This window comes from Cannabis sativa, chromosome 3 (assembly GCF_029168945.1).
Source record: "Cannabis sativa cultivar Pink pepper isolate KNU-18-1 chromosome 3, ASM2916894v1, whole genome shotgun sequence".
Taxonomy (NCBI): Eukaryota; Viridiplantae; Streptophyta; class Magnoliopsida; order Rosales; family Cannabaceae; genus Cannabis; species Cannabis sativa.
In genome coordinates this window covers 25842569-25861936 of record NC_083603.1, presented here as the reverse complement: position 1 = coordinate 25861936, position 19368 = coordinate 25842569, and the positions used below count along the sequence as shown (strand labels likewise).

Below are 19368 nucleotides of genomic sequence, written 5' to 3'. Positions count from 1 at the left end.
TATGGGTCTTGTGTGAGAGTTAGGGGGCCATAGTAGTGGGTACGACATAATGAACCCAACCCTCCCTCACATAAACTACCCCAATTATGAAGGCCCATTTACCTGATTTAAATAATTATATTAGGCTAATTATATTAGTTTCACCTAATTAAAATTGAATTACCAACATAATTAATTTTAAAATAAATAAAATTAATTTTGCCAGGATATGTGCACAACTTGGCCAACCAAGAAGTGACTTCCGAACCAAGGAGGCTTTCGTCCGACCAAGGGAACTTGGTCCCTACAAGGAAATTGTGTACAAAGTTGTCCTCAACTTGCAAAAGGCTAACCTCCTCTTAGTGGAGCTATAGTGACTTGCCAGATCCTGCTGGCCTTATCCTGCCAGATCTTGCAGGCCTTGTCCTTCCAGACCCTGGCAGGACCATGGCCAACCAAGATTGACCTGGCAGGATTTTCTGTACAACTCTACACATGGACAACACACTTGGACTGCAAATTGGGCCCTAAAAGCCCAACAGAATGACTGAATGATATCTAGATTCAAGGGCACTTTAGTCTTTTGTAATTATCTAACAACCTATTCAAATATCTAGGGATTTAAACTGCAATGTAGGATTTAGGCCTCCTATATAAAGGCCTTAAACCTAACCTAGAAACCTGACTCACATAGCCTCTAAATTGCTCTAAGTCTAAAAGCCCTATTCTCTCCTCTCTCTCTCTCTCTCTCTCTCTCTCTCTCTCTCTCTCTCTCTCTCTCTCTCTCTCTCTCTCTCTCTCTCTCTCTCTCTCTCTCTCTCTCTCTCACACACACACACACACACACACACACACACACCCAATAGGGCTCTCTCTCTTCTCTTCATCTCTCTCACACGCGACAAAAATATTAAATTTGTATTGGAAGTATATGAAACTAATATTCAATATATAAATAAAATAAATAAAAGTTAGCAATTACATTGATGAATAGCAAAAGAGTAAAGAAGAAAGCAATATTCATTATCATATAAAATTTTGTGCATGCTATAATTTGTGTCAAATTTGATGCATTTTTAGTATGCTAAATTTAAACCATATTATAGACCACCATTGGAGTTTAATTTCATAAAAATGAACTAAAAAATACATACACATCATATTTATAACACTCCAGATGCTCTCATGCTTTATATTCTGGAGAAAACAATAAATATAATCAAATAGAAAAAAATGTAAGCATAATTTTGGGTCGTAACCAACTGATTTTTATTCCATTTAAAATAAAACAAAAATAATATCAAAGGAAAAAGTTACATCTTATTGCAAGAAAAAAAAGAACAAAAGATTATTTTACAATACACAATTCACTCCCACATATTTGCCCTTGTTGACAACTAAATTAACTTTTATAGACACTTTAAATGACATTCAAGCACCCTTGTTGACAACTAAATTTATGGACACATTAAACAACATTCAAACTCAACAAAATGACAACTAACAAATCGGAAGGGGAGCACCATTCCAGCTACTAAGACATTCTAACATTGGATCAATGATTTTTCCTTGGCACATAGCAGAAAACACTTTGTCGAATTCCTCTCCAGGAGACTTAACATTCTCTCCAGTAAGCAAACCAGTTCCCAACTCCTCTCTCACAAACTTGTACAATGGATATGACCTGCATTCCTTAATCTTATTTGTTATGGCTACATTTCCACTTTCCACACCAATCCTTGCATTCTCAACCTCTTTTGGCAAAAGGGTCTTCAATTCTTCCTCAAAAGCTACAATTTTTTGGAATATTGAAGTGCTTGAATTCTTCTCATTTTCACCGTTTGACAGAGCATGCTCAACAAGTACTTGTCTCAGTTTCTGCATCAATGGGTAGGTAGCACTGCATGGATCATCAATGTAGGCAAACAAATATTCCCTATCTACAACTTTAAGCAAATCCTTCTCGCAAAATCTTGATGGATGGAGTTCTCCATTGACACCTGTTGTTAAAACTCTCTTAGCCACTTGACTCACAACATTTTTCACTGTGTATTTCAAATTCTCCTCTAAATGTCTCAAGTCGATTGCTTGGCAAAGTGCAACCAAGAATGTTGAAGACATGAGCTTGAGAATATCGATAGACTCAGCAGTCTTTCTTGAAGATATTAATCCCAAAGAGTTCACATCTTGGTTGTGTTGTTCAGCGCTTTGGACATGGCTCGTCACCGGATTAGCAAGGTATTGGAGCTCAGAACAGTAAGAAGCCATGGCAATTTCAGCTCCCTTGAAACCATAATCCAAACTTGGGTTGCGGCCTCCAGAAAGATTTGAAGGCAAACCATTATTGTAAAAGTCATTCACAAGCTCAGAGAATTGAGCAAACATGAGTTTGCCAATTGCTGCAATAGCCAAACGGGTGTTGTCCATTGAAACACCAATTGGGGTCCCTTGGAAGTTACCACCATGAAGAGCCTTGTTCCTTGAAACATCAATCAAAGGGTTGTCATTCACCGAGTTGATCTCTCTTTCAATTGACTTGGTTGAGAATCTGATCACTTCAATTTGCGGTCCAAGCCACTGGGGTGATGTTCTAAGAGCATAGCGATCCTGTTTTGGTTTTTGAAGAGGATCCATCTCGTGAAGCTTTTGAGCATCTTTAATGTAAGCACTACCATTTAAAATGTGCTCCATAATAGCAGCAGCCTCAATCTGGCCAGGATGGTGCTTCAACTTATGAGTCAAGTGATCCGTAAACTCAGGCTTACCCTGCATCACTTCTGCAAAGATTGCAGACAAGATCTCGGACAACACGCCAAGAATGTTGGCCTCAAAAAGAACAGTAGAAGCCAAACCAGAACCAACAGCAGTGCCATTGACAAGAGCAAGACCTTCTTTAGGTTGCAACTCAAAGAAACTAGAATTGATTCCAGCCACTTTGAAGGCTTCCTCTGCGGTGAGGGACTCGCCATTAGGGCCAACCGCTTTAGAATTAGGCCTGCCGGTGAGCAAACCAGCAATGTAAGACAAGGGTACAAGGTCACCGGATGCAGTGATTGTGCCACGTAGAGGCAAACAAGGAGTGACATTGTTGTTGAGGAGCTTCGCCATAGCTTCCAAAATCTCGAATCTAATGCCAGAGTAGCCTTGGAGAAGGGTGTTAATCCTAACAAGCAACCCCGCTCTTGTTGTTGAGTGAGGCAGAGTGTGTGCTGACTCTTTTCCACTACCAAATATTCCAGCATTGAGAAATCTACAAACAATATTAAAAGTTTGAAGATTAGTTAAGGATTTTATTAAATAATAAAAATATAAAAAGAGAAAGACTAGTCAATGCTTTAAGCCATGTATTCTGGTTTTTTATTACTAATAATTGCTAGCCATAAAAGAAGTGTTATTTGTTGTTTGTTTGAATAATTAATATTACATTTTCTTTTAACACAGTAAAAATTAAAGTTTTTTTTTTTTTGTAAGGCAGTAAATTATAAGTTAGTAACAATAATTGTATAATGACAATTGTTTGTAACATAATAATAATAATAATAATAATAATAATAATAATAATAATAATAAACTATGCAACCTCTTATAATATCCAGTTCTACTAAACTAATCAGAAAAGGACTTTTTTGTCAGGAAAAAAAAAAAAACACAATACACCAATAACATTTATTCCAAAATAAATGTAAAGATAGTAAATATAAGGTGTATATATTTCTATGAGGAAAATAAATAAATAATAAAAAAAAAAGGTATATGTATATGTATATACATTTAATTTAATTAAAAAAAAAATCTACGTATAATTAAAATTTTGTTTCCTCTGCTTTCAAAAAAAAAAAAATTGTTTTCTCCAAAAATCTTAGGCCGTCGGATGCAACTACCCTGCTTAGTGCTTGTCGACATATATAAATGATACACAATATAATTATTTGAATAAATAAATAACGTAATTGACAGCATATGGACCCACTCGGTCAACTCGTCCGAGTTGACCCGGTTTATGTCGGAACTGAGTCAAATCGTCCTAGTCCGATTCTCACGGAACATTTCCAGAGACTAAAGTGAGTAAGTGACGCATTACCTGATTAGCTCCTTCTGAAGGGCGCCGCCATTTTTCGTTCTCCTGTGTGAGGTCGCACCGAATCCGGTAGTCACACCATAGCTGTCCGTACCTTTGTTCATACTCTCCATAACCCACTCACTGCTAGCGTTGACTCCAGCCCTGGACGACTCAGAGAGCTCCACCTTTACACCGGCACCGTCACCAGCGGCGATGGCAGCTACCTGAGAAATCGTTAGCGTCTCTCCACCGAGCCGGACTACGGGTTTTCGGTACTCCGCCACCATTCTCTTCACTTCATCCAAATGACTCCCACTCATCGAGTCAGCCGCCGCACCCCAGTTCAGCGGGTCATCAATGGAGACTCCAGCCGCTGGCTTGGTCGTGCAGAAACTCTCCAACGACACGCCGTTTTGGCTGTGGTGATGACCATTTTCAGCGACGGCGGGGGTCTCCATTGTATAGAAGAAATATCCTTCGGTTATATATTGTACCAGAGAGTTATGAAGGTGTTCGATGAAATGCGTATGTAGTATATGGGGAGGAAAAAATGAAAGCCTGGAAGAAAATATGATATGGGATTTTCTTGAAAGTACAGGGAGATGATATGTGGGTGTTATATAGGTGAATTTTGGAAAGAAGAAAAAATAAATAAATAAATAAATATGGTTTTCAAATGTGATGGCTGAAGAAAGACTTTATAATTGTATGGTATGGCATGGGAGGTAGGTGAGCATGAGAGTGGAGAGTGTTAGCCCACAATACAAAGGCAAAGGGGGTTAGTTGTAAACAAATCTTGACCGTTGATCTTGATATGATCAAAGGATGGAAATTTTTGCTACGTGGCTTTAAACAAGTGTGGACTAGAGAAAAAGTTCTATATAGTGTTTGGTTTGGTTTGAGGGAAGGATAGAGGGAGAGGGTGTGGTTGGTGGGAATTGCTAGATGAATACATAAAGGAATAATAAATGCATTTTAACACAAAAAAAAAATGCATTTTAACACCAACCTAATTATACACAATTTTCTTGATCTAGTTGATAAATATCTTCAACTCATAGCATTTTTATTAGACTATTAGTTGTGTAATATCTAATTAATTAAATTCTCCAAAAAAAAAATCTCAATTTTTTTATAGTTTTTTCTTTTCTTTCCCTTTTGCAAGAGGACCCATTCAGCTACTTGTTAATACTAGTGCCTTTATTGATCAAGAGTACTGTTCTACTTGCTATATGTATATTTTTTTTTCTTTGAATAGAAATGTATTTTGTTGATACACACACAAAAATATAGATTAGATATGTAGGTAATAGTTATCATATGTGTCAAAATACTATTTTTTTTTCAGTCAATCATATTTAATTAAAATAAGATTTGTAGTTTTAAAGAAACTGCATACTACTTAATGTAGTATTTTGGCACTTGTTGAAGGAAAATAAACAATACTAAAAACTTTGAGTATTCAAGTTACGCAAGAACACCCATAAGTAGAATTGCGAGTATTCACTTAGATTGGCTAATGCTCAATATAAAATAGCAATTATTAGAATATAAACAACAAGTATGTAAAAGAAACAAAGAGATTATAGTAGGTGATTGGTATACTTAATCTATTTTTAGAAGATAGATTGTAATAGTTTATTTGTATTTTGATCACTTCTTTATATAGAAAGCAAGTGATCATTTAATGAAAAAAATAAAACTAAAATTAAAAATTAAAAATTAAAAACTAACAAGTCAATTATTGGATGATAAATCAAGAAACTTAGACCAAAAGTAATTTATCTCATATTCAATATGCCTTTCAAACAAAGGACTAATATTTCAACACATTTAAACTTAACTTCTAATATTGTATATTAATAAAAATGTGTATATGTCAATTCTACTAACTCTATATACATGTAATCTATGTGCATAAGACTTCCCTTACCACAAAACATTCAAGATAATCATAGGCTTGTATAACCAATTTATCTCCACTAATGTAAACCAAAGTCATGTAGATCAAAATGACTTTATAGGCATGTAATGTTAAGTTTAGGTAAATGGTAGATAAGAATGTCATTTAGGCTAGTGTCACACCATAAACTTACAAATCTAATAAAAATTGCAAAACCCTTCATCATAAATTTCATTTTCACCCGATAATATTTTTCCTCATTTGATACCCCATTGTTCACATAATAAGAGTTATAATCCTATCAAATTTATCTCTTGTTATTATTATTTTTTTTTTCATATTATGAATTTTCTTTTACAAGAGAATTTTTCAACATAATGTACTTGGATCATAACTCTCTATGCACATACACCTTTTCCAAATAATTTTAAAAAAAAATTATCTCATCCCACTTACATCATATTTTTCATTCAATACACAACAACCTATGTTTATGGTGCAAAATAGGGTAAGGATAATTTATTTAAGTTCATGGCTCGTAATCAAAGATAAATATGCGTTTTGTTTTTAATAGAGAATAAAAATTGGAAAAAAATTAGGCTCAAAATAGGACAACAAATGGTAATGTATTAATGTTAGCTTTTTGGCTCACACGATTCAAAGAAAATTGCTTTAATCATCTCTACTCAACAAAGATTTAGGATTTCGGCTCAATAAATTAATCACACAAGTTCTAGTTATCTCAATATCAATCAAATCAAACAAAGTCTACATAAGTACATAAAATCACAATATATAGAATAAGTAGAACAACACAAAATTCATATCGCAATATCAAAAGCAAGCATAACAGGTTAAGCACACAATCTAAAAGTTTTTCACACATACTAAATAATGTCAAAGAGTTTAGCATAAGTTCATCATCGAATTCCCATAGGTCATAAGTTAACGTTGATATAGTCATCCAACAATAATAAAAATAACCTTAAATCTACCCATAAAAACCAAAATAATTAAAAAAAAAACACAAAAAAAAATTAAAACATGAAAATTGCATTCCCATCCCAAAACTTAAAATAAATAGTGCCCCCACTGTGCAATAAAATTAAAGGAGAGAAAACAAACCAGAGCAGCTAGGACTACGGGTCCATAGCTATATCACCGCAATCAGTAGCAGGTGGATCGTCATCATTACCCCCCAGGTGGTTGATATGATCGTCGGAGCTCATCAGTACATGCCTTCAGTTTACGCTTGTGAACCTTTAGAATCTCACATTTTTTTTTTCACTTTTAATACTCACAAGGCCACAAGGAAGTAAATTTTTAACTTTAAAAGGATTTTTCCATCTTGACATAACATTACTTGTCAAAGATTTGAATTTTGAATGAATCACCAACACTTGTTGACCTATTGAAAATTCCTCCTTTCGTTTCTTTTTATCTCGAGGCTTTTTTGTCTTTTCTTTATGTTTAGTCTGTCGATTATCTTCATTGGAATTACAAGACTCAACCATATTGCATGTATTCTCAATATCGGCTTGACTAGAAGACTTATAAATATTGTAACACCCCTACTAGCATAGGCGTATTACGTGATTTTTAAACATGTTGTGCAGCTCGTTGCTAATCAACGAGGTTTATGGAAAACGTGATTAATTAAAATTTTTGCTTTTTTAATTAAACTTGTAAAATATTTATACAAAATACTCGGGATCCCGATTACAAAATCATTTACAAAAGTTTACTGTCTATATAAAATACTTGTCGCCAAGCGACTAATTACAAAAGTAGCCTCGCTGTCCCGATGATCGTACGCTCCAGGCCTAACCGCCCCGACATGTACAATCTTCACCGGCTCGCTCACGGACCATCATCTCTAGCCTTGCCCTTACCTACACATAAACATAGCACTGTGAGTCGACAGACTCAGTAAGAAAAGCATAATAATACTCATACATAAATCCCGGTCATGATCAGACGCCCATACCCCTGACCATAACCCTAACTGCCGTGTCCAACACGATACTGAGTCCCCCCAACTGCCGTGTCCAACACGGTACTGAGTTCTGAACGCTCATAGGGACGGTACTATTGACAAGTAGCAGCCTAATCGGTCGAACCGGTCATATTCCGGCTGCTGGTCATACTCCAGCCTGTACCGACGTGTTACAGTATCAGCCTAATCGGTCGAACTGGTCATACTCCAGCTGCTGGTCATACTCCAGCCTGTACCGACGTGATTTGCAAATAGTACGGAACCACCAACCTAAGTATCAGCCTATTCGGTCGAACCGGTCATACTCCGGCTACTGGTCATACTCCAGCCTGTACCGACGTGATACAGTGTCAGCCTAATCGGTCGAACTGGTCATACTCCTGCTGCTGGTCATATTCCAGCCTGTACCGACGTGACACAGTCGGATGGTTCGAAGCCAACATACATATCTAATGTAATCTAACAGGCTTCCTACATGCACGCTAAACATGTAATCTACATATGCATACTGTTATACTAATCTTACCTCAAATCCGAATTCAGGTGTGCCGGTCAACCTGACTGGAACTATCTGCGCGACGGATTACAGGCTCCTAAACCATAAAAATCACAACACTATAAGTGATACGCTAAATCACTTCCCGGGGACTTAAACTAGGAACTAAAAGTTTCCCTATCGATAAAAAGCATGGCAATACCCCAAATAACATAAAAACGAGGAAATCTAGGGTTCCTGAAATTTCCCCAACCGGTAGACCGGTTGTCCAACCGGAATTTCGGTTCTGGAAATTCCTGGACCCTCATCCGAATTCACGATGCCCAACCGAATTAGGTTCCTCGCAGGCAGAATTTCAAAATTTCATAACTCAACCAAATCACACCCAAACAACCTCAAACCTTCCAGACCTGTTCTATAGGACCCAAATAACATATCTAAAGCAATAACACAACCCAGAATGCACAGAAACAAAAAGTGTCATGAGAGCTCCAAGCTTTGAGTTTCAAACTCAAACTTGGCTAAAGCTCACATACAACCCTCAAAACTAGATTAAAACCACATAATCATGCATACTAAAGCTGCAGAAAACCAAAACAAACTCATGCAATACTCACAGCCACAAATTTCGAAAATTCTCTTTGAAAACTAAAATTTGAGCTAAAACTTCAATCTTGAAATCAAAGCAATTAACATGCATTACATTAGCTCTAATCTACTTAAAACAGTAAGATTAAACCTCTGAAACATCACAATAAATCACAGCAACAAGAACCACTAAAACAAGCATGCAACAACACTTCTTTTTCATCAAAATTTCAAGAAAACTTAGAATAAAGTTAGAGGAACATACCAACAACAAGAGATCACAATACTTGACTAAAGAGAGCTTGAAATACAAGAAAAAATGGCAAGAATCCTTGCTGCACAAGGAGGCCGAAAGAGAGAGGAAAAGAGAGAGAGAGTTTCCTTTGAAAATTTTGTAATTTTTCTAAGTTTGGGAAAAATGAAATAAATGCCACAAAATCCCTTTTTTACTTCAGCAAAAATAAAGCATAATTAAACATATAAAACTCATTTACTAAGTCCACTAAAGGACAAAATATCATTGGGGCAAAAAGACCATTTTGCCCCTCCACACTAAAATAACATAAATAACACTAAAGGGGTATTTTGGGAAATTCTAAATTCCCGGCCATTCCCGACATTCCCAAAGTCTAATAAACCGTCCCAAACTACTAACATACTAAGTTGTGATTTTACTGAGCCAAACACCGAGTTCCATGTTACCGGGCACCGGAAATGCAAAATTATGAAAACTACTAAATAACATAAAAATGCATCTCAGAATTCAATAATAACAGTATAAATAATTATTTAAATAGCTATAAATAATTTCATAATTAAACATGATTAACTGCTAATTTCCAAATTAAACTAAGCGGTCTTTACAAATATCGAACTTGATTTCTTCATCATTAGCACTCAAAGTTAGGTGGCCTCTTCGAACATCTATAAGGGCACCACCAGTTGCTAAGAAAGGGCGCCCAAGGATCAATGGCATATCCTTGTCTTCTTCCATGTCTAGTACCACAAAATCCACTGGAAATACTAACTTACCCACTTTAATTATAACGTCTTCTATTATTCCCCTTCGATAAGTGAATGATCGATCCGCCAATTGTAATGAAATTGTTGTAGGCTTTACTTCACCAGTATCCAACTTTTTAAATACCGAAAGTGGCATTAAATTTATACTAGCCCAAAGATTACATAAAGACTTCTCAAATTTTAAACCACTAATCTCACAAGGAATTGAAAAGCTACCAGGATCTTTAAGCTTTTGAGGCAACTTCTTCTGAGTTATGGCACTAAATTCCTCAGTTAAGCTCATAGTTTCATAGTCCCAAAATTTCTTCTTCTTTGTCAACACCTCCTTCATAAACTTAACATAGTTGGCATCTGCTCTAATGCATCAATGAAAGGAATGTTGATGTTGATTTTTTTTTTTTTTAAATTTCCAAGGACTTAGCAAACTCCTCATCAAGTTTCTTCTTCATAAATCATTGAGGATAAAGAATTTGCGGTTCATACATTGGAAGATCTTCTTTCTGTTGGAATTAATTTTACCAGGATCTTAGATCTACTCACAAGTATGTTGATTTAACAACCTAAATATGAACTTCTAAAACGATAAACAAAACACATAAAAGTTAAGAATAACTTACAGTGATGGAAGCGAAATTAAGTGTCTCCTTCCACTCAGATCTCTAACCCTTGATTCCTGTCTCTAGCAGAGTATAATCAAGATCTGAGTCTGATTCTCCTTCAGTTGGATGTGATCCTTCACAGTCTTCCAAACTATGATTGAGGTACTGAGTGATGTGTGTGGGCACTTCTCTCTCACAAGGATTTCAAAATTTCTCTCTTCTTTTCTCCCTTATTTTCGTGGGTTATGATGCATTCAAAGACACACAAAGAGTGAAGAGAGGGGCGGCTATATATAGGAAAAGGGAAGAGCTCAACTTTCCAAATAAACAGTTTCCTCTTTTACAGTGTAATTGATTAACTGCCTTATTTAGTTTGATCCACCACTTTCCTATTTTTGCTAGGCTTTGATTAGCAATTACATGACAATTAAAATTGAAAATAATAATTGGGAAACATGCAAGCATGTGGCCGTCCATGGTGTGTATGGGCCTCACATGGATTTTGCAGTTTCCTCAATTTTATTTCTATTCCTCCAAAAATGCCATTTTTCCAATTCTAATCATTGAAATGCCAAAACTTATTATTTAATAACTAAAATAGATTATTAAATAATATTGTCATTTAAAATAATTATTAATTAGACATGCAAAGTCTCTTAATTAATAATTAAACCTAGAAACCCTTTTATTTACAATTTCATCCTTAAACTATGAGAATTCACAAATTAGACATAGTCTAACTTTTAGAATTATAATTGATTAATCATAAATCAATTATAGAGTCTTACAAACAGTATAGTCTCAACTAGAATGGGGATCATGGATCTATATGCTGAGCTTCCAATAAGTTGAACCGATTTACCAAGTAAATCCCTAACTTATTAATTCCTTGTTGAATCCACTCTTAGAACTTTGAATTGCACTCTCAGACTTATATAGAGCATATTATATGTTTCACGATATCAATATGCTATCTCATTTAACCATTGTTATAATCTTAATGTGATTAAAAGATCCTCTATAGAAATGCTTTACATCAAGATGAGACCAATTTACCGTTTACACCCCTCAATGTATTTTGCCCCTTTGAACACTTAGTTACCTGTAAATGATGTTTTAGTGATCTAATATATAGTCACTGAAACAAGAGCTCATCCATTTACTTCTATTTAACTAAGCTCGAAGGGAATCATCACTTTACTTCTATACACCAGTAGAAGCTATAGATTCCATATTTATGTTCAGCACTCCCACTCAGTTATGCTATCATGTTCCCAAAATATACGTATCACCCTGACCCAAAAGTAGGCTTAACTAATAAATCAAAGAACATGAATAGCACTCCTGAGATTGAGCCTGAGCATATTAGGATTTAAATTCTCTTAATCTAAGATCAACTTCTGATATTGACTTGGAAAGATACAACGGTAAGTTTACAATATCTTTGACTAAGTTCAATATCGGTCCAGTCCAATGTATACTCTATACATTCGAAACTAGTATACCAATGTCCTGGAAAGAACATAACACTTACTCCAAGTGTAAGTATACTTCACCGCTAATTATCACATCAATGTAAATCCAAAACACTGATGAACAGGGACCAAATCTTTTGAATCATATAATCACAATCACATTCCACTGTATTGACAATACTGTAATTGTAAATAACTATATGTTCTGGACTTAACATATTTTGTGCATATATTAAATATATATATTAAACCATAAACATGTAACATACATGTAGACATAAATCACTTCAAAATTCTAAATTGATAACTAATCAGATTGTAATGGGTTTTATTTAGGGCACAAAACCCAACAAACTCCCACTTGCACTAACATAAAACAAGTTGTGCATTACAATCAATCTTTTGCCTCGATCCTCTGATCAAGTATAGTATATTTGAATCCACCCATATATCTGGAACCAGGTTCATAAAACTTATGAAACGTCCTTAGCTATATGCTTTACTCATCAAGGGATACTGAAATCCTTACTGCCCATTAAGTACATCTGAACAAACAGAAGACATATCTCTCAAATTTTAAAATTTGGAATTGAGATAATGCAGTGTAGAATTTTCTTCAGTAAAATAATTTTCTGGTAATTTTGAATTTACAAAGCTATATCTTCTCTGATGAAGCTTGAATTATTATAGATGGGTTTTTACACTCTTCTACAATGATTCCTCCACCCCCAGAGTAACCACCATCTCAAAATTCTTAATGAGTCGGTGTGGATATTAGGATCACTAAAGCATAGTTCCTTAATATCTAACATATAGGTCACTTTCATAAATCTTTCTTGATTGTCCCCTAATGTTCCCCATTTGATTACATCTCAGATGGCTCCCACTCAATAGCAGATGTCTGGTTAGAAACTTTTAACCTTTATACTATTGTTTCTGCGGATATCTCGTTGTGACTTATTTTCTTAGTCTGAAACTGTAAGTTTCTCTAAGACTAGGTCAACAACATAGCAGTCTAGTATTTGAAGTGTAAAATAGTTGCTAGAGATTAAGCAATCAAATCAAGATAACATAAAATGTTATGAGGATTAGAAATCTTGACTCAAGTCATTCGAATAGACTATGCAAGAATTCTTCTATCTTATTCTCATAATTCTGATAAGTTATTTCTATCCATGTGAATGGTTAGATTTTTTTTATCAGAAGTGTTCTTAAGTTCCTATCACAAATATCAACCAAACGAAGATGGGTAAAGAATTTTAATATTCTCCCACTCAACTAAGGTAATGTGATACATTATCAAAGAACTTTAATGGTATCATTAACTATTACAACAGTAAATCTAAACTGGAACATATAATTAAGATCAAGGATATATTCTAATAATAGCTAATTTATTATATTATTTCCATGTTTAAAATTATGTGTCACAAAGAGTACTGTGGAATAAAGTCCACCCCTAAGTTTATAGAGATTATGATCCACCCCTAAAGGTTGTAAAGATCATAATTCCCTAAGTGTGGTAGAGAATATGTGGAGTTGAATATAATCCAGAGTTCATTAGATATAAAAGATCGTTGAACTGCATATTATTCTTAACTTTTCTCCACCCCTATCAGATCAAAAGATCTTTTTATTAAACAAATTCTCAAATAATTGTTTTAGAATTAACAATTATTCATAAACATAGAAATAATTTCTAGTGTTTATGTAGCAATAACTCTGTAAAGAGTTTAAATAACTATAGAATTTGTATCAATAATAAAAACACATACACATACAAAACATAATAAATATAACAATCGGTAATAGATTTATAAGATAAAGTACTGAAGCTCAACTCATATATTGAAATTTATTTGTAAAAGAAACTTTATTATAAACCCAAAAAAAATGTTTGCAATATTATGAGAACCAAACAGGGAATAAAAATCCCAAACTTGAAATCCAAATTGTTTGAAAAATTAAACAATTAATTCAAAAAAAAAAAAAATTAAGTGAGCTTCTTCTTTATCATAGACGACCTCCATCCACCATCCAGCTTTCAGATCCAACTCGCTAAGACACCATCCGAGTTTAAGAAGCTTGAGCTATAAGAAGAATAATAAACAAGGTTAGTAGTCCAGAATTAATAATCCAAATGGATAATAATTCACTAAAACACATCAGTTTATAAAGAAATACCTTGTTTCTTTGCAAGAAGCTTAGGACATTGGGATTTCCAATGGCCTTTCTCATTGTAGTAGAAACATTTTCCTTTTGGTGTATCACCAGAAGCTCCAGCCTTTTTGTTCTTAGCTGCTTTCGCAGCTTGAGCTCGCTTCTTGGCATTTTTCCACTTCTTCTTATGATTGGATTTGGAAGTAAAAGCAACATGTGCCTCAGGATTACTCGTCTTATTACCATTTCCAGAATTCTGAGGTTTATTCCCTCTTTTCTTGGGACCTCCAATCAAATTTCATATGTTTGAAGGTCATTGACTAAAGTATGAAAGTCTTGTTCCTTCTTATTCATGACATAATTTGATGTGCAGGGCAGAAAGTCTGGAGTCAGACTATTCAAGATGAGACTCACATGAGTAGTCTGATCCATTTCAGCACCATGATTCTGGGCTTCCTGGAAATAACTAGCCATCTGGAGTAGGTGATCACGCACATTCTGATGGGGTTCCATCCGTGCGTTGATGAATTTCTTAGTCGCGTCAAAGCGAGACTGGATAGATGCCATACCGAATAGCTCAGTTAACTGCGTCATGATTTCTGCAACCGTGACAGTGTTTGCAAACCTTGTTTTCAAGGTGTCAACCATGCTGGAAAGCATGAAGTATCGAGCTTTATTGTTAGCATTCTGCCAACGCTCGAACTTCTCTTTCACAGCTTTGGTTGCATTGTCACCTGGCTGCTCAGGGGACGGCTCAGTCAACACAAACAAGGCAGTTTCACCTATGAGAGCAATATTAATGTTCTCTCTCCATTTTGGGAAGTTAGCTCCATTTAGCTTATTTTAAGTCAACAGTGATAACATGGGATTTGACATTGCAATTCAGGATACTACAAGATAATAAATAGATATCAATTATGGTTTAACACAAAATCTTATTTAGAAATTATTAGCACATAGCAAGTAGGAATGACTTAGAGAAAATGCTAAAAAATGCAATCCTAAATAATTTCCAAGGTTTTGAACAAACTAATATCAAAGTCCCGTTTAGGCGAGAGTCAAAGCTATCATCCATTGAATAGAGTTGTCAGCTCATCTAAAATGACAAACATTCTAGCAACCTTTTATTCGATCGAAAAGAGAATCCGACGTTGTCCCATTTAGGCGAGAGTCAAGGTCATTCCTATTTCATGAGCTTCCACCATTGTTTCATACGTTTGTAAGTCTTATACAGTAGCCACCATTAGGGTGATCAATACTAATATAAATAACTTACAAATATACTTATCTTTCAAGATTAAACGGTGCTAACTTGCTAATGAATGTTCCTCCATTAGGGAGCATTACTCACTAAAACAATAGCTATGTAAAACCAACAATGGAGATCGAATATCTTAATAATAAAACTCATTATTTAAAATATATTTTCTTCTATTATTTATTTATTTTAAATCTATATATTTTTATTAAATTTAAAATTTAGAATAAAATTCTAAATAAAATTTAATTTAATATTTATAAAATTAAACTCAGATGGTTAAGAAAAATAAAATGAATGATTTCCATCTTAGTGTTAATTTTCCAATAAATATTAAGAAAATTACTTAATTTAAGCTGTATTAATTTAAATTAATTTGCAACTCAATTTAAAATTTTCTACAAATATATATATATATATTGTATTTCCAAAAATATAATAGGTTTTTAAAATTAACCATGGCAATTTAGATCAAGCAATAATAGGTTTTTGAAAACTTACAAACAATCTAAAACACATACTCCTGCAACAAGTTAGATTTAGATAGTTGGAAGTAGGATTTATTTAATTTTAAAAATATTAAACTTTATTTCGAAATTTAATTAAAAAAAATTCGGTTTTTAAAGAATGAAATAAAAAAATATTTAAAATTAAACCTACAAGTTTGAAAAATTAGGTTTTGAGTAGCCTAAATATCATTTCAAAATAAATTTGCTAACTTTCATTTTTAAATTTCATGTTATTTAATAAATTAAATATTCAATAAAATAGAAAATGGTAAATCCATACCCTTTTCTGATTTCATAATCTAATTTAAGTAAGAATAACAAAATTTAAAAAAGTTAACAAAAATATCTTATTCACCTTTTAAAATACCATGATTATAGTAATCTTATTCTAAATAAGGTCAATTTTACTAAAAAATATTTTTATCAAAAAAAAAATTTCTGACCTTATATTTAAAAATAAGATAAAATAATCAAAATTTAAAAGAAATAAGAAAAGAGGTAAGCAATACTTGATTTTAACCTATTTTCAAATTCAAATTACACTAATATCTAAAATTAATTTTAAAATAAAATTAATTTATTTCTGATAATTAGATTTGAAAATTGAAAAACAAAAATCAAAATACAAAACTACACAAAAAATCGGAAGTTAATTCCATGAAAAAGCATGAAAAATCGAAGAAAACGAAAAAAATGGCAGGTGGTACGGACAGCATGCAAAGCATGTTGTCCGCGCGCGTGGAAGGTGAGACACAGCCGAGAAAACTCGGTGCAAGCACTCCTGCGCATGATTTCCGCACGCGTAAGGTGAGGTGCTCACCACCTCGATTTTTCCCGATTTTCAAAAATTCATAACTAATTCAAATTAAATCGAAATCGAGTTCTGTAAAAATGTAAATTGCTTAGAATTTTCCAAACTATCCAATAAAAATAATTTCAGATATAGATAATAAATTATTTTTCCCAGAATTTATAAACATCAATCAAACATCAATATGACATACCATGAAACCATCCAAATCACAAATAAATCGTTTTAAGTCCAAATTTCTTGCAAGCAAATCAATTACCATGGCTCTGGTGCCAGTTGTTGGAATTAATTTTACCAGGATCTTAGATCTACTCACAAGTATGTTGATTTAACAACCTAAATATTAACTTCTAAAACGATAAACAAAACACATAAAAGTTAAGAATAACTTACAGTGATGGCAGCGGAATTAAGTGTCTCCTTCCACTCAGATCTCTAACCCTTGATTCCTGTCTGTAGCAGAGTATAATCAAGATCTGAGTTCGATTCTCCTTCAGTTGGATGTGATCCTTCACAGTCTTCTATGATTGAGGTACTGATGGATGTGTGTGGGCACTTCTCTCTCTCACAAGGATTTCGAAATTTCTCTCTTCTTTTCTCTCTTATTTTCGTGGGTTATGATGCATTCAAAGACACACCAAGAGTGAAGAGAGGGGCGGCTATATATAGGAAAAGGGAAGAGCTTCACTTTCCAAATAAACAGTTTCCTCTTTTACTGTGTAATTGATTAACTGCCTTATTTAGTTTGATCCATCACTTTCCTATTTTTGCTAGGCTTTGATTAGCAATTACATGGCAATTAAAATTGAAAATAATAATTGGGAAACATGCAATCATGTGGCCGGCCATGGTGTGTATGGGCCTCACATGGATTTTGTAGTTTGCTCAATTTTATTTCTATTTCTCTAAAAATGCCATTTTTCCAATTCTAATCATTTAAATGCCAAAACTAATTATTTAATAACTAAAATAGATTATTAAATAATATTGTCATTTAAAATAGTTATTAATTAGACATGCAAAGTCTCTTAATTAATAATTAAACCTAGAAACCCTTTTATTTACAATTTCATCCTTAAACTGTGAGAATTCACAAATTAGACATAGTCTAACTTTTAGAATTATAATTGATTAATCATAAATCAATTATAGAGTCTTACAAATAGTATAGTCTCAACTAGAATGGGGACCATGGATCTATATGCTGAGCTTCAAATAAGTTGAACCGATTTACCAAGTAAATCCCTAACTTATAAATTCCTTGTTGAATCCACTCTTAGAACTTGGAATTGCACTCTCAGACTTATACAGAGCATATTATATGTTTCACGATATCAATATGCTATCTCATTTAATCATTGTTATAATCTTAATGTGATTAAAAGATCCTCTATATAGATGATTTACATCGAGATGGGACCAATTTACCATTTACACCCCTCAATGTATTTTGCCCCTTTGAACACTTAGTTACCTGTAAATGATGTTTTAGTGATCTAATATATAGTCACTGAAACAAGAGCTCATCCATTTACTTCTATTTAACTAAGCTTGAAGGGAATCATCACTTTACTTCTATACACCAGTACAAGCTATAGATTCTATATTTATGTTCAGCACTCCCACTCAGTTATGCTATCATGTTCCCAAAATATACGTATCACCCTGACCCAAAAGTAGGCTTAACTATTAAATCAAAGAACATGAATAGCACTCCTGAGATTGAGCCTGAGCATATCAGGATTTAGATTCTCTTAATCTAAGATCAACTTCTGGTATTGACTTGGAAAGATACAATGGTAAGTTTACAATATCTTTGACCAAGTTCAATATTGGTCCAGTCCAATGTATACTCCACACATTCGAAACTAGTATACTTTACCAATGTCCTGGAAAGAACATAACACTTACTCCAAGTGTAAGTATGCTTCACCGCTGATTATCACATCAATGTAAATCCAAAACACTGATGAACAGGGACCAAATCTTTTGAATCATATAATCACAATCACATTCCACTGTATTGACAATACTGTAATTGTGAATAACTATATGTTCTGGACTTAACTGATTTTGTGCATATATTAAATATGTATATTAAACCATAAACATGTAACATACATGTAAACATAAATCACTTCAAAATTCTAAATTGATAACTAATCAGATTGTAATGGGTTTTATTTAGGGCACAAAACCCAACACTTTCTTGATAGACTTTTCAGGAGGCTTATCTTCAGAAGTCTCTTCTTTGGCTTTTACTGTTTCTTCAACCTCAGGACCGGTTGACTTGTCTTCTACACCCCCATTAAGTACTTTACCACTCTTCAGTGAGATGGCATTACATTGTTGTTTCGGATTAACAACTGTATAACTAGGGAAACTACTATTTTTTTGCAAAGCACTCACAACATTGGCCAGTTGTCCCACTTGCCCCTCTATGCTCTTCATGGAAGCATCCATGTTAGAAAAATGAGTTTCTATGTTGTCCAACCTTGCTTCATTCTTGTT

General features: G+C 33.8%; 2 protein-coding genes across 2 annotated transcripts; both read right to left on the bottom strand.

Annotated features, from left to right (window-relative positions):
* Positions 1-1224: 1224 nt before the first annotated feature.
* On the bottom strand, positions 1225-4792 carry LOC115709862 (phenylalanine ammonia-lyase). The gene is made up of 2 exons (XM_030638093.2): positions 4061-4792; positions 1225-3229 (listed from the first exon to the last, which is right to left on the bottom strand). The coding sequence occupies exons 1-2, from the start codon at positions 4495-4497 to the stop codon at positions 1480-1482; spliced, it is 2187 nt and encodes a 728-aa protein (XP_030493953.1). The 5' UTR covers positions 4498-4792; the 3' UTR covers positions 1225-1479.
* A 5074-nt stretch (positions 4793-9866) lies between these two features.
* Positions 9867-10376, bottom strand: LOC115710563 (uncharacterized). The gene has a single exon (XM_030638923.1). The coding sequence runs from the start codon at positions 10374-10376 to the stop codon at positions 9867-9869; it is 510 nt and encodes a 169-aa protein (XP_030494783.1).
* Positions 10377-19368: the final 8992 nt, after the last annotated feature.